The following is a 16,733-nucleotide window of genomic DNA, read 5'->3' as shown; positions in this document are numbered from 1 at the left end:
GATAATGTTGACCGTGCTGAGATCGTAGATGGGTATTTTTTTCGCAGAGGATGCCTTTTGTATCTCTCATGATCATGTGTGTTACTATAGGCATTTTCCCAAGCACATATATATAAAAAAAACCAAACAGACACAAAAAAAAAGGAAAGGAAATAAATACAGTAGTTGCAAAAAAAGACGAAAACCATATTTGGCATGTATCCAGACTTTCATTCATCATTTTAAAATGTAAACACATTTGCATGTATTATGCACAAAAGGATTTTTTGCATCTTTGTTTTTCAGCTTGATTGGTCAAGATCGAAAAAAATATTTTTTTTCCTTATTGAGGGCAAAAATAAAAACACGAATCTCGTCTATTGATGTTAAATATTTCGAATAAATTGATTTAAATAAATAAATTGATTTAAATAAACAACTCCATATTAGCAGAGTATTAAACAACATTTTCCCCTGATTCCACATACAGGTATGTGTATGTATCTGAAGGCTTTAAGTCAATTTATATATTTATATATTAAGTCAATATATATATTGCAATAAGAACACTTATACATTAACATTTATAACATTTATAAGAGATCATAAGTCCTTTTTGGCCATTATCGGTATCCGTAGTCTATCTCAACCCACCAACAAATCTCGTAGATGAAACGGAAGCACAGAATGTTTTAAAACAGCCCAGACCATCCACTCTCACACACATAAGTCACACGCTGCTCAGTGAAGATCCTGATTGGTTACATTCCTTATCGACTGTAATGTACGAGTGCTTCCATCTTTACAAAACATTAACATCATTGAATAAATTTAAGCACATTTGCCCCAACATAATTTACATCGGTGTAAAAAAGCGTATGTTGTGATGAGGTCATGGACAAGTAATACAAATAAAAAAGCTTCTGTTTACAAAAAATGCAATGAAGCAGATGAGAACCACTTCTTTAAAATTTTAATTTAAGCACCTTATGCCTTAAAGCAATACCATAACTACCAAAAAGCTTTTTACTGTTAAATTTTATCCTCATTTATGGACGCCAGAGCACTCCCAATTCGTTGTCTTATGGCGCCCCCTATCGACAGCCTTCTTTGAACTGCAATCAAAAGCAATTAGAACATAGAGCCGTTGAGTTACTGAAAGGGCCGCAGCAGAGAGTGGAAGGGCTAGTCAATAAAGCGGCTCTGGGCGGGAGTTCGTAGTGCGGTTTGGCGGAGAGAGTGAAGCTTAACTCCGGACGCAAAAACACGGGGAGGGAAGAGGCGTGTGGCTCCGTTCCTGATTATTTCCCAGTTTAACTAGCACGTACGGATATAGATTTTTCCCACGGAGACTCAAGCCGTTTTGAAGAATAACACGCATTCAATCAGTCTCGTGTTACCATCTCGACAACAACGTTAGCCAGTCACTTAAACATCACAAAACAGACCTTTAAAGTTCACTATCAGACCTGATACCGAGGAGCTGGTGGTACTTGGAGGCTGTTGACGTTTTTGTGGGGGTTTGAAAGTTTCCTGCGAGGATCTGTGGATTTGTTTTCTAAGTTTTGTTCGTGGAAGTCAGACGCTCGGGCCGCAAACAGTCTCCCGTGCGCGGAGAGGAGAAACAGGTGACTTGAAACTCATACGCACGTTTATTGCGCTAATCTAATAAAACATTTCATCCATATATAGCTTTAGACAGAAATTGGATCCCAAAATTAACACCTGAATGTTTATTCGCCATTCGAAGTTAGCAACTTGCGCTAACTGTACAGGCTAGCTGTGTTACTTCTCAGTATCTGCCAGTGTTTAGCATGTAAGCTAACAGACACTCTTATTTACTTTCTGTTTAAATAAGCTGTTTGATGGATGTTTAACATTCTGTGTTTGATAGTTGGAGATTTAAACGATTTTAAAGTTTGTTTTTGATGTGTTCGTGTGCAGTTCACTTTATAGAAGGGGATAGTTTTTACTGGTTTTAGCTAGCAGCTGTCTGTTGTGTTTGTGGGTTTGGCCTGCAGCATTCATGTGCTTTGACATATGGATAGTTGATTTGACATCTTCAATACAGATGTCATTTTTAGTAACCTCATTTAGTTTGCTTGTGGTTCTTGCATGTTGTTTTATAAAACAGCATTTAAATATTGGTCATTTTAAATGGTTATGCATTGCGGTGCAGTCATGTTTACGTACTGTCACATTGTAAACATCCACCATGTGTCTTTTGAGAGGAATGTCTTGAGTCAAAATTTGCATTTGACAGATTAAATGTATGTTTTTTATGTTTACACGATCAAGCAATTGTTAAATGTTATTGTTTCCCCTATGTGCAAAATAAATTCAATTTAAAGTGTACTTGGGCTTACCACACGTCCTCTTTTGCCAATGTTTTTTTCGAATTTAAATCTCATATGAATTAGCTCTCGCTGTTTACGTTCACTTTTGATTTGTGTAGAGGAAGCACATCTTATCTTATAAGTTAAGGAATTAGTCAATCTGCTGAGCAGCAAATCCTGCAGCATCTGTCAGTCATCTCTCCTTACTCTCGACCCATGATCAGTTAAATCTAACTCCTACAGCTAGTGTTGGATGCAGGGTTTCACCCCCCATGGAATTGTGCAACTGTTGCCATATTGCCCCCCCCCCCCCCGCCCCCGTGGGTTAAAGGTTTGAAATATTGCTTAAATGACATTTGACTGAAATGCTTGTGAAATTAGAACATTTTGCATTCTACCTGTGATAAATTTGGTAGATGTTAATTCAGTTTTGTGAAAGATTGCCACTGGTAATCAGCCTTTTAGCTTTATGATCAATCTACTTAACAGTGACTGTAAAATATGTATTTTAGGTATGGAAATGACAAATTTTGAGTTTGGGTATTATATAACCCCCTCTCAAACCACCCACATACCCAGCCACCAATCACACAACACCGCACCCCGCCACTGCCCTCTTTTTGGAAAACTGAAATAAGATTCACTCTTAAGTACATTACATATTTTTGTTGAAGCACATGGTACAGTGGTCTTATTTTGGATGTTCATGCATTATTGATGTTTGTTTACTTAAAATGCACTTTTTGCAGTGTAGTTGCTTTTTTACAAAGATTCTGTATAAATAAATATACAAGTATTTTAAAGAATGAGTTTCTCATTAATGCAATGGGGAAGTCGTGGAATTGGGGAAGTCGTGGTCTAGTGGTTAAAGAGTTTGACTCCTGACCCTAAGGTTGTGGGTTCGAGTCTCGGGCCAGCAAAACCTTGACTTAAGGGACCCTTGAGTAAGGCACCAAACCCCCAACTGCTCCCCGGGCGCCGCAGCACAAATGGATGCCCACTGCTCCGTGTGTGTGTGTGTTCATAGTGTGTGTGTGTGTTCACTGCTGTCTGTGTGCACTTTGGATGGGTTAAATGCAGAGCACAAAGTCTGAGTATGCTTTGGTGTATGTCAAGTCACTTTCTTTCAATCTTGTTGGCTGTTAAGTCTTGTTGTTTTTCTGCAGTGTCACATGATCCTTCAGAAATAATTTTAATATGGTTACTTGGAAGTCGAAAATACTTGTTTATATTACTTAATGTTTCATGTTGGAAAGAAAGTTTAAACAACAGCATTTATTTGAAATGGAAATCTTTTGTAACCACTTACGGAATAAAACTCAAGTATTAATTTATTTTACAAATACCCCCAAACTTTGGAACATTTGTAATTGATTTATTTCCATTGCTTCATCATCCACAGTTCCCTGGTGGTCTGGAGAGCTCTGCGTTCGGAGCTAGAACCTGGACAGCTCATGACTTCAGACCAGGAAGGAAAAACTATCGTGGAGCCACAGGTGCAGCAGTCACAGGAAGCAAAGGAGAAAGAGATTCCACTTTTGGTAAAGTATAACCTACACATTGCTGTTTAGTCTTTTGAAGTATGTTAAGCAATTGTGATTAGGGAATAAAAACCTACAAGTGTTACTACAACTAAACCTACCAAACAACTGAGAAACCCGCCCAGCTTTGGGCGTTGTGAAAGGGCTTAACAGGCGGTTTTGTGAACCACCCTTGTGTTTGAGACAATGCCAAGTTGCTGATTCCATCCATACAATCCAAGTACAGTGTCCATTGAAGCACAAATCATTGGAGAGACTTCGCATTTGAGTGATGGGCCCATGTGAGTCAGCTGTATAATTTTAAATGTGCTATTTTGGGGCTGGGGAGGGGGTAAGCAGCCATAGCGTGCGCCTCTGTCTCTCTTTCCCTCTCTGAGGAGCTTGTGAGAGGAGCTCGTTTTTGTTCTCCGGTTTGCATAGACGTCGTTTCACCAATTAAAATATGGGGTGTTGTTTCAGCAAAGAATTGAACCCTAATTTGGTCAGCGAGAGAACAAGTCTTCTTCAGGCAGCCATTCCAGAGGGCTACACAGCGAAAGACGTCAGAGACTGTGCTTGGTGCTCCGCCGATCTGGCCATCGAGAAGCCTTCTCAAAATGGGAATGTGAACGCTGCTTTGGATACCAGTTGTAATGCTTCCTCCACAAACTTGTCAGCAGGTCTCAACCTCATTAAAGAGGGTGGAAGCAGTGTACAGGAAGGAATGGCATTTTGGGACCAACCTGTCGGTGATCCTCCTATCCACAAGAATGCAGTCCAGAAAGGAAAGGCCAGTGAAATGGGAAAAGACAATTGCCAAATAAAGAAAACTGAAACGTTGGATTCTGTGAAACGGAGAATAGCTGAAAATGCCATAATGAGAGCAAAATGGTTTTGTGATGGTCAACAGAATTCCACAGAATTATCTCAAGATGGCAAGAGTGAGAACACCACCCTCAGACAAAATGCCCTGTGTAAAAGTCCATCTGGTTTCTCTGTTATTGCAAAAGAGGATCAAGTTAAGACACCGTGGGATGTACAATCAAAACCTGTTTCCACTCCAAAGCAAGCCACCTCTCCATTCAATAAATGCTCTGGGAGCTCAATAAATCTGGATGACTCAGAAGAGGTAAAATCTGGACTGTTGATCACTGACCGTGGCTTTAAAAAAGAACAGAGTTTCTACAGCATTTGCTTGATTGATTTAGAGGATTTCGAGAGTGAGTGTGGGCACCAGCCCGTGACACAAGCTGATGCAGTCAGGTATGCAAGCGCACCAGCTGTCTCTGAAAAGACTTTGTTTGATAATTCATTACTCTCGAAAGACCACACAATAACGGGTTCATGGCCTTCACATGAGATTACAGCAACACGACAAACAGAAAAATGTCCCTCAAAGAGAACTCTAGGGTCTTCTACAAATCTACCTTTAAATTTAGCACTTCCAAATGAAGAACATGCCCTCCCAGATCTTCTAAAACCATTTCCTGTTCAAGAAAATGAAAGGCTTTTATCTGAAAATGACATTTCTACTCCTTGTACGGATACAGAGAACACACTTTCTCCTTCTACTGCTGTAGAGGATGCTATTGATCAACCCTCCCCAGATCTGCCGGCCAGAAATGAACAGATGTCTGTTTTGAAGTCAAGTACAGATACTGCAATGCCACAGGGGGAACCTGCTGACCCACTTAAAAACCATGATCTTTATAGTAGCTCTGGTTTCAAGGCTACAAATCTGGAAAACGGTTCTGAGCTCAACATGCATAATGCCATTTTTGATGAATCTATGTTGAGACCACCTCTGCAAGATCAATATGGTCTCCCAGATGAAGTAGAACTGGAAAATCAATGTAGAAATGATGATGATAATAGAGAATCAATGAACCTAAAGGTGGAGAAGAAACCCATTGAGTCAGATAATGCTGATTACTTCATTTCTTCTCTTGGCAACGCAACGGATAGCTCTACAAACCTTAGTGTAGCTGCCGTGGAATCAGATCAATTTGTTTTCAAGAACACCCCTGCGGAGAAAGTTCCGAAACAAATGCCTCAGGCTCTTTCAGCTGTCAGCACATCTGCATTAGAAAAGTTAGTTGAGACAGAGGACCAAAGGTTCTCTTGTAAAGATGCCTCTGAAGACATTGAAAATGTAAGGTTTTGCTCTGAGACCCCACTGGCTTCTGATGAAGAAGACAACCTGTCAAAATCACCTTCCTGTTGTAGAGCTGAAATTGAATCGAGACAAAATGCAACGCAGGAGGAGGTCATTCTGAATGCTTTCCAGTGCAGTATATTGCAAACTGAAGTGCAGACAAATGAATCCGTTATCTTCAAGGTTACTGGTGTGGCTCAGAGTGCGAGCGGTCCATCTCATGCAGAAGGTATTTGTTTAGATCTTACTTGTAATGCTGAAGAAGACATGACTTTAAGCACACATGTCTACACTTGCGGTGCATTTCCCACTGACCAGACAAAGATTGTGTCAGAATCTTGTGACAAACCAAATACGGAACAGAATGTAGAACCAAATGCTAAGTTTGCAAATGCTGAACCATGTGACATGTGTCCATCTCAGCTTCCTACAAATGCTCTTGTGAACTTTGAGCATTTGCTGGAAGTAACTGGTAAATGTGAAGAAGCTGATTATCACAATCTAAGTTCTTTGAGTTCTTCTGTTGTTGATGATGTTCACACAGTATCTGTACATGTACCTGCTTCTGATCGTCCTGTTGTGGAAAATCTCTTCCACAGCAATTCCACCTGGTTTTTAAATACATCACACAATGATGTATGTAATACAGGACATCCAGAAAGCATTGCAGCGAGTTATTTAATACATGCAGGATTGGGAAGCGAATTGCATGCAACAACACAAGAGCAAGTCATGGACAATGAAATAGGAGAGACTTGTTTACAACATGATGAGAAGACGCATATTGCCAGCAAATGCATCAGTGAGGATGAACGGAAGTTAGTGGCTGAGATTTGTTGGTGTGCTAATGATGGTGAAACCAAAATGTCAAAACCTGAACCGCAGGGACTCGTACCAACTTTAGAGCTGCCTAATTGCTTAAATGATGGGAATAACAATGACTGTTTGAAATCTGTTTGTTCTGCTAGCAGTGATGTACAAACACAGTCTCAACCACCAAGCCAGTCTGAAGTTTTGGAGACATTTGATTGTAATTTATTGTCAGTAGACTGCATGAGGGAAAGTGCTTTCCAGTACCCGGACTCTTCTTCAGGACAGCCAGTCAATGACACTCCGAGATCTTCAGTTACATCCATTCAGGAGCACAGCGAACTTCAAGACATAGGAAAAATCAGAGGAGATGTTGTTGACTGCAACATTCCTCTCTTGAGTACTGAAACACTATCAGTTGAAACTGGAGAGGCACAGGCATGTGCCGTACAAGGCCATTGTAGTGATTATGCGTCCATTGAGAGCTTGACTACTACCATACCTCATGTTGCCCAACTTATAACAAGCAATCTTGGAGTTCTTGATTTTGATCAGTCTGCTTTAAAAGTCAGTGTTAAGGATAGGAATGATAAAGCTGCTTATGTAAATGCAGCAATTCCGTTGCCAGTAGAGCCTGACCAGGTTGATATTTATGCCACATTGCCATCTTACGAGATATATTTCCTCAATAAAGATCAGGGCACAGTTTCGGTGCAGTTGGAAAACCCTCAGGACCCGGGTGAAATGGAGGAGGAGCAAGTCATGCTGAATATGGTTTCAGACCTTCTTGGGAAATCAGAGTTGAGTGATTCTGTGCACTCTAGTCACTGCCTTCCGGCGTGGGCCAAAGAACCACATGTCCTGTTATCTGATAACGAAATAGAGACATGTGCGTTGGTGTCAGCATGGGACAAAAATGCTGTCTCTGAGGCTAGCCTTACTGTGCAAAATGATGAACAGGATGCTGAATCAGACTCTGTTGCTATCCCAGAGGATTTCCAAACTTCTATGGGTTTCATAGCATCCTACCCATATAACCTGTTAGCAACTGAAGGATCGTGTGTATGGGACTGGCGGAATGCTTATAGTGAACTCGTAAGTACTTCTCTAGCTAGCTTTGAGCTTGGTTATTCAGTAGCCCTTGAAATTATTTGGACACTTCAGCCAGAGTTAAATGTGTATGAATGTCATTGCACTAGATCAAACCAAATTACATTTATTAAAAAGGAAAAATACAAATTATTTTATAGAAAAAATAAATTTCAAGTCCGGTTAAGTCATCACAAAGTTTATAAATAAAAACTTTTATGTAATGCAGTAAAAGCCATGTTAAAGTATGTCTTAAGTGGCCACTGTGTTTAGTGGCATGGCTGTAAAGACATTGAGGCTTGAGAGCCCACAGTTGAATATGCATTTCCTTAATAATCACACACCTGATTGATAACCCATGTTTTTTGCTTTCTGTTTTTAAAGGAATCCTCCAAGATCTCATACCTTAATCCCAATGCAAAGGCATGGGCCAATTACATGCATAAACCGGAGGCCTCTGCTCCAACCAACCCAGATTCTCAGCAGGCATGGGTAGAAGGAGCCGATGACCCATCAAACTGCATCTCACGAGGTAAACCCTCCAAAAGTGATTGTGCTTAAGTTAATTCAGCGTATACCGACCCGATCAGTCTGAGGAGGTTCTGATCTATTTGTTTTGTCCATGCTAGGTTATAGCAACAGTGAAGGCAAAGGGAACTGGAATGAGGAACAGCAGGTATCTACATCTGTAGAGCTGCCCTTTGCAGCACAGCCAGAATCAGTGTACATGGGAAGCTCAGCCAGTGAGAAGGGCATTGTGTCAAACCAGGATACCAGTATGAAAGGTAATATGCTTTTGCTCTTTTGTTCATTGTTGTCAACCTAATTTTATATCCGTTATTTACTGTTCTGCAGGTTAACTATGATACAAAGATAGTAGTTAAGGATTCCTTTCAACTATAGGATTTTTAAATAATCTATCATTTGATTTATTCTTTTGTGCAGGGGTGGATGATTCAGACTCCTCCAGACAGCTTGAAGACCTTCGGGAACAGTTGAAGGCAACACTGGAGTTCTGCCTTTCTAGGTAATTACTAACATCTACACAACTGATCACATTCAATCAATCAATCAATCAATCACCTTTATTTATATAGTGCTTTAAACTAAATAAATTGCGTCAAAGCACTGAACAACAATCATTTGGAAAACAGTGTGTCAATAATGCAAAATGACAGTTAAAGGCAGTTCATCTTTGAATTCAGTGATGTCATCTCTGTTCAGTTTAAATAGTGTCTGTTCATTTATTTGCAATCAAGTCAATGATATCGCTGTAGATGAAGTGACATTGAGCCAGACTGGTAACTGGTCCTGTTGGGTGCACTTGCCTGAAGTTCCATGCTTTTTTTTTTTTAAACATTGGACATCCATTGAAACAACATATCTTGACATGGTACCTTAAATCAAGAACAGTGAATTTCAGATTGTTTTGTGTTAATATCTCATTGAAATGTTACAGGCTTCACTTCTGCAAATGAAAACTAAAGAGCATTTAGCATTTGAGTATGTAGGATATTCTTACAAGAATCTGAAAAGGCTAGAACATGCACTACACTTTTGATCAATTTAATGCATCCTTGCAAAATAAAACAATAAATGTTAAACCATTTAGCTAAGCAAAATCACACCGACCACAAACTTTTGAATTCTAGTGAATGATCTTAAAAGTTTGAAGATTGGCTTGAGTCAGTGTAGGATTGATGGTGACCTGACTCTTATCCTTTTCCAGGGAGAATCTAGCCAATGACATGTACCTCATCTCACAAATGGACAGTGACCAATATGTGCCAATAGTGACTTTGGCAAACCTTGATCAAATCAAGAAACTCAGCACTGATGTGGATCTCATTGCAGACATCCTTAAAAGTGAGTTTAAAAAAACAACACCTTTGCACTTTTATGGGTCACAGGATGGCTTTTTGTTTTCGACTCATCAAAATGGGTTTGGTTTATACACAGAAGATGAGTCTGACATTAATGATGCATTTATGACTCACCAGAGCTGCCTCTCGTCCAAGTGGACATATGTGGAGAGAAAGTGCGGCCCAATCAGAACCGCTGCATCGTAATTCTCAGAGAGGTTCCCGAGGCCACTCCTCTGGAGGTACGCATCATGCATCTCTCTGATTCAATAACATCTTTAATGCTCCGACCTTATTTTTGTGCTTTGACATTTGGCTTTCATTTTTTACAGGAAGTTGAAGCGCTCTTTAAGAACGATAACTTGCCCAAATTCATCAATTGTGAGTTTGCCTACAATGACAACTGGTTCATCACCTTTGAATCTGAGGCAGATGCTCAGCTGGTAAGAGTCTCCTTTATTGCCCCTGATTTGATCACCTCAGGATTTTTGATAAGCTCCCTTCTGGTTGCTAAACATTGGCACACATCACTCTTTCAGGCATATCAGTATCTCAGAGAAGAGGTGAAAACTTTTCAAGGGAAGCCAATAAAGGTAGAGTGCAATCACTGAAGGATGTTTTGTGCTATTTTTAAGAACTCAAGACTTCTCCTTTTTTGCGCTTTCAAATAAAGCTTTTTTTTGTCAATCTACCAATGTTTTCTAGGCTAGAATAAAGGCCAAGGCCATTGCCGTCAATACTTTTGTGCCAAAGAATGGGTATCGACCAGCGGAGGTGTCCTCAAATGTCCAGCAGCGCTACACCCCTTACTACATCCCACCTGTGTATGGAGCACAGCAACAGTTTCCTCTTTACAGACTGGTGACGCCTCAGGGCTGGTCAGCTACACAGAGCTACCTGGACCCGACTCTGGTAAGTGCCATGTGTTCTGTTTGGCTCTGAGGAATATCTGAATGGAGCCTGGAGAGGTTCTAATCAAGTCTTGTCTACCAACAGGTAACTCCATTTCCCAGCCCTGCGTTCATTAACGGCTTTGCTGGTTCTCCAACATTTAAATCAGCAACATCTCCACTAAATGTCAGACAGTATGACCCTCGACACAGGTACTTTTGTAACAGTGAAAACCATTTGTTATATATTTACACTATCGGCTAAAGAGAAATAAATTTATACTTTTCAGCAAGGATGGATACAAATGATCAAGAGTGACAGTAAATAATTGTATAATATGACAAGATATACTTTTCAAATAAATATTGTTCTATTGGCAAAATCTTGAAAGTTCTCATGGAATTCACATAAATATTAAATATTCACATAAATTTTTGACATTTTTCAAAATTGTTGATAATGTTTCTTGGGCATCAAATCGGCATATTAAAATACTTGTCAAGGATCATGTGACACTGTAGATTAGAGTAATGATGCTGAAAATTCAGCCTTGCACTACAGGAATAAATTACGTTTTAAAATAGAAAACAGCTGTGTAACCATTCTTCCATCTGTTCAGGAACCACAACAGAACACACATTCGTCTAACAACAACAACAGAACATGGAACCACTCTGCTGGAAAACCCTGCTGCTTTCTCTACTTTCCCTTCGGAGAGGGTCCCCAATGGGACACGTCCTCCACAGGCTCATCACCTGGGTAGCCGACCTCGACTACAGAGCGGTCCGTCCTATCCACGCCGGGACCAGGTTGGAAATGGACGAATGGAGGTGAACGGGGCCGATTTCTCTCTGAATGCAGGCCGTGGAAGGTAATGTTGCACATCTGCACCAGCTGTTTATTAATTTCATACATATTGTTGTAATACCATATCCAGAATAGGGGGGGATTTCTGTAAGAAATGGTGGTAGATTTTCCATATTGTTTGTTTGATCGTTTGCTTCTTTTGAAGAAGGGGTGGCTATGGATACAGGAAAAGGAGAGATGACAACAAGTTTCCAGTATGTTATTTGCCTTCTTTCAACTAACACTGCATAGACAAGCGTTTTGTTTAGTTTTACTTTTGTTATTATAGGAAACTCTAAATACTTTAAGTAAAATATGATCTACAATCAAGCCTGAAGGGTTGAATTATCTTTGTAAACTAATAAATCGACATGAAGTATTGATTCGAGTGAAAATGCTAGTTACTTTATGTCAAGAAAAAGAAACCAGATTGATACGAAAGACATGTCCATGTAAAAAAAGAATATGAAAAATATCAGTTGCCTGGGTGTTTGACCACAGAATGCTGTGATTGACCAATCAGAATAGAGTTTTCCTGTAGGGCTTTGTAATAATGCAAGTAGGATATTGAGGAGTTTCATTTTAAAGTGTTTCTATCACAGCAAAAACAGAGTTATAAATAAATGTGCCAATGCAGGCTCAATTTGTTGCACACATTTCAACTCTCTTTCTCCATATGTTTAACAGAGAGCAGCAACACAGTCACCTCCTCCTGTTCAAGAGCGCACTCCGTCCCCCAGCTTTGAGCTGGGCCTGTCCAGCTTCCCTCCTCTGCCTGGAGCCGCAGGAAATCTAAAGCCTGAAGTAAAAACTGAAAACAGCCTTGAAAACAGACTGTCTGACATTGTCACCGGAGCAGTGAAAGACAAGGTTGGCTTTCATTCAGTCTTTCATGAGTGTCTTTTGTGTTAGTACTGCAGCATTAAACTGTCTTTTAATATTCTGAATTTTAAAAAAGGAAGGGGAAAAACATTTCAGGCTTTATATTATTTGAATTCTTGATAATTGACCAAATGCACTGTCTTTTTAAATATAAACTTGCACTTAGCATAGAATGCCAGGTTCACAGTAGACCTTGCTGTCAGTCATAACCATGACAAGTCCTTGGGTGTTTTGAGTGGATTAGAGTAAGTGTGTGTGTTTGAGTTGCTGCTGTCCTTGCCGTAGGAGTTTCACGGAGGCCTCTTTGTCTCTCCACAGCCTCTAAATAAAGATGTGGTCACCAGCCGTGTGATTTCAGGGACCCCCAAAGAATCCGTGCAGGCTGCTCCTGCTCCTGCTCCTGCTGCTCAGACCCCAGTGGACCACCAACACTCACCCTCTCCAGCACTTACAAAGTGGGTTTTCTTATTCTGAGTAATTAATCAATACATGTGACAAATCTTTTCTCGCTTAAAGGTGTTCGAAGTAAAGTAACCTCTGTGTGCATATTTTCATATGTGGAATTCCAAAGTAAATAGCTTGAAGCCTTTTGGACAGTGTTTTACGTCCTTGCTGCAAACAGCCTAATATTATAAACGTACTTCTGGTGGAAAAAATAAAGTTCTGGAAAAATTTAGAAAATGGCGCTTTCTAATATATGGATTGCTTTTTTTTTGGTATTTTACAGCCTGACAACTAAAGAAAAACCTAAAGAGAAACAGACACCTGCTGAGAAGTGCTCCGAGACAAAAGCTGCTAAAACCACACCACTGAGCAATCCAATAACAGTAAGTGTCCAGGTAGCCTCACCATGTGGTTTAAATCAAACCTATCAGTAATTTATTGAATCAAAAATTGTAAAATAACATTTTTTTTCAAAGACTTGTGCTGCTTTTTTAGAGTACATATTATTTTTATAGGAGAATATTCAGATAATTATATAATTATACAGTATAATTATGATTTATTATGTATAATTATATATGTTGTTGAGTCTAGGGAGACCAACTCAGTGGCACAATTGGTGGACACTGCTGAGCTGTTGTACCATGTTTTCATTTTTATGTTAAAAACTCTCTGGCCAGTGTAGTTTTTACTGGCTATTCAATAGTTAACTATTACGAAATTGATGTTTAAAAAAGCTCACCTGGATTGTACAGAAGCACATATCATATGGAACTGTTGCGCTCTGTTGCATCAGCTCCTCGGTACATTCTAATTGATTGAAACTCTTTAACAGCAGATGAATACTACAGTGAAGTTTGGGTTCAATAATATTATTATTTAATGAAGGAAATGAATACTTTTCTTCAGCCAAGATGGTTTAAATTTGATCAAAGGTGACAGTAAAACATATCATTTTACTAAATATTTCTATTTCTATTTTTTCTTTTCTTTTGATTAATAATTAATAATATTTTTTTTTGAGTACCAAATCAGCATATTAGTATATACAAATAAGACAAAAATTTCAGAGGGTATAAATTAGATTTTTAAAATAGAAAACGGTTGTTTAAATGTATATCAATGTTTTACAATATTACTGTTATTGCTGCATTTTTGATTAAATAAATGCAGCCTTAATGAGCATTACAGACTTCTTTTGATAAAAGATCCTGTTCATCATGTCCTTTAATTCATGCTACATTTTAGATACAAGATTGAAATTATGATTTAGATTTGACAATGCACTGAAGCACAATCAATAATATAAATGGATTAATTAGATTAATTTGTCATATTTAACCAGGAGCCCCGGAAGCCAAGCTATGCAGAGATCTGTCAGAGGATAAGGGAGGCACCAACACAGCAGCCATCAGCAGATTCCCGGCCTCTCAGCTCCACCGCTGAAGACATCAAGACTTCTGACTCAGCAGAACGCAGATGCAGAGAATCAGCACCTGCAACTGCCAAATCTGCGGCGACGGCTTGTCCCAGAGAGACAGTGAAACCTCATCAGAGCAGTGGAGAACGAGCGAGCGGCGGTACAACGGCTTCCTTCCACCAATCCTGAGGGACTTGGTTTTGTTTCCAGGACCGAACGGGAACGAAAACTTTGTCAGGGCTGCTCACAAAAAAAAAAAAAAAAGTCCCTCTTTTCTCATGGTCTCTGTGAGCACACACACACAAAGACAGACACACAGCTTGTCACTGGAATCAGGGCCTACATACAAAAGCACTTGTGCATAAGGGTTCTCGGAATATTTTTGTTGTAATTTTATTTTTCGACTTACAAGATTTTTTTCCGTTGTTTTCCAAGGAAAATGGGATTAATGAACCAGCATCAGTTGGAGATGAACTATTTAAAAACATTTTTCAGAGCTCACCTTTATTTTGGGGTTAGAATTTGGGAGGAAATAGTGATTTTTGTATAGTGCTGATCCTGAAACACTTTATTTTTGAGTTTTCTTTCCTTTTTTTTTAACTGATATGTATATGATTTTGCTAACCTTGAGTGTCCCGACAGTCCCAGCCATTAAAACTGCATGAGTGTGTCTTTCATGTAAATCTGTTTTGTTCCATTTCTATATTTGGATGTTCCAGCACTGGAGTAAAAAATTATTTTTTTTGAGCTCTGAATTATATTTTTTACATGCTTAATCCTCTATCAAATTGTACTGATGTGATATTGTATACAGGTGTATGTATACCTGTTCTTGTGTGCATGCTTTCTTTTACATTGTTGTTCTTTTCTTTTTAACCTTTTAATGGCACACATTGTTCTCCTGTATCATTTCTTTTCTTTTTTTTTTTCCCCTATTCGCCAATAGTTTGGGAAGAACCGCTCTGATGCCTCTTCATTCGATTTTGAAGATCGTCACACTGCAAAGTCCTCAGGTTGCGAGGGTGAAGTATTCATGTGCCTAGTCTGCTGTGATCTAAATGATAGATGGCTATATTATTTGCTTCTTAACTTCGTTTGCTATCCCAGTGTGGTGCTATGGTTCGTCACATGGTTTACTTTGGTGCTTTTATCTGTAGAAATAAAGGGAAAGACACTGACATGCACCAACGTCTATCGTATGACCTTCACCAATTCGCTTTCATATCACCACAACTATGTGAGTGGGATTGTGTACATTTTATATAGTGACGTATACATCAAGAGCAAAAAGATCTGAGCCTTCAGCACACATGGATCAGCGCTGTTTTGTGGGTTTCAGTCTCATTCATGCTGTTCATTAGTTAAGTTAATTGGTTCTCATTTGAGTTTGAAATCATTTTGGACTGAGCGAGACAGTTTTTTTTTTTTAAATGTCTTCCTGCAGCGTGAAGCACGTGCAGAATGCTTTGAGATGTTGTCATGGCGTCTGTTGGTTATATTATCTTGTATCTTCCCTGTGAGTATGTTTTTTTTTTCTCTCTCTGTTAATCAAAAACAAAAAGAAGCTTTTGTTGATTTTTCTGACTTTCTGAATGCAAATGATCATTTTTCCATCAATAAATGAAGCATACCTTGGTTAAAGTAATGAAGGTTTCATTACATAGACCGTTGATGTTCAAAAAAAGAAGCAAATTTAAAAAAGGAAACATCACATATAAATTAAGTGTTTGAAAACTTGAATTTTATTTAAACTTGAAAAAAAAGTCTCTGCCTTAACTTTTTAGATTACAATTTTTTTTGTTTTGTTTGTTTTCTTTCTTTCAATTCCCAAAGTGTAGAAAAAAGGATGATGTGGTTGAGGTGTCACAAAGCCTTCGTCACTACATTTGTGTAGCACAATACTTTTGGGATTATCGTTTTGTTTTGTTCTCCTCTGTGTAAATGCTTGTAGTCTAAACTGTAGTACATGTATACACTCGTATGTGTGTGCTTTCTCTGTACAGATGTAAATAATTGGAAAATGTTAAAATGGTACCCAAACATTGGTTATGAGAAAATGTATGGAAAAAAATTAATAAATGTTAATGAGAAATTGTATGTTTGTTAAGTAGGCTTGGTTTGTTTCACTCAAGTCAAGTTTTTATTCTCAATGTTGGCATAATCTTGTGGTCACCAGAATGACCACAAGGTGGCATAATATAATATCTTATGGAGATTATTGTTTAAGGCCAGTAATGCAGAATTATCAGTAAATAAATAAAATTATATTACAAGTTATATTATCAGCAAAACAATTTGTGCCAAACATACTGAAAATACATATGAATTTCTTAGTTTTTGGTTTTTTCCCTTTTTGCTTTAATTGACAACAGCACTCAAGCTTCATGAACTCCGCATAATTTGCGTAAAACTTGATTTTTATCCAGCATCTTGTGCTTCAACTGAAGCAAGAACATGGATGAAGAAGAGTCACGTGATAAATGTCATACATTTGTCTGA

General features: G+C 38.7%; 1 protein-coding gene across 2 annotated transcripts; it reads left to right on the top strand.

The window, feature by feature from the left end:
• The first annotated feature begins 1,155 nt into the window (after positions 1-1,155).
• Positions 1,156-16,329, top strand: LOC127946520 (la-related protein 4B-like). 2 transcript variants are annotated; one of them, XM_052543143.1, is made up of 17 exons: positions 1,156-1,607; positions 3,718-3,856; positions 8,274-8,421; positions 8,519-8,674; positions 8,835-8,916; positions 9,619-9,755; positions 9,890-9,993; positions 10,084-10,194; positions 10,291-10,344; positions 10,457-10,663; positions 10,748-10,854; positions 11,262-11,513; positions 11,658-11,703; positions 12,176-12,358; positions 12,689-12,825; positions 13,098-13,197; positions 14,160-16,329. In XM_052543143.1, the coding sequence occupies exons 2-17, from the start codon at positions 3,770-3,772 to the stop codon at positions 14,421-14,423; spliced, it is 2,175 nt and encodes a 724-aa protein (XP_052399103.1). In that variant the 5' UTR covers positions 1,156-1,607; positions 3,718-3,769; the 3' UTR covers positions 14,424-16,329. The 2 variants fall into 2 exon arrangements, with proteins under 2 accessions (XP_052399103.1, XP_052399102.1); XM_052543142.1 differs by having other exon boundaries at positions 11,655-11,703.
• The last annotated feature ends 404 nt before the right edge of the window (positions 16,330-16,733 follow it).

Source organism: Carassius gibelio, chromosome A24 (genome assembly GCF_023724105.1).
Source record: "Carassius gibelio isolate Cgi1373 ecotype wild population from Czech Republic chromosome A24, carGib1.2-hapl.c, whole genome shotgun sequence".
Lineage (NCBI taxonomy): Eukaryota > Metazoa > Chordata > Actinopteri > Cypriniformes > Cyprinidae > Carassius > Carassius gibelio.
This window is presented reverse-complemented; position numbering and strand designations above follow the sequence as displayed.

Excerpts from the sequence above, each read along its gene's own strand:
- LOC127946520 (XM_052543142.1), top strand. The coding sequence starts at position 3,770 with ATGACTTCAGACCAGGAAGGAAAAACTATCGTGGAGCCACAGGTGCAG. Across the intron at positions 8,917-9,618 it reads CTGGAGTTCTGCCTTTCTAG|GGAGAATCTAGCCAATGACA; the intron begins GTAATTACTAAC and ends ATCCTTTTCCAG. Across the intron at positions 12,826-13,097 it reads CCCTCTCCAGCACTTACAAA|CCTGACAACTAAAGAAAAAC; the intron begins GTGGGTTTTCTT and ends GGTATTTTACAG.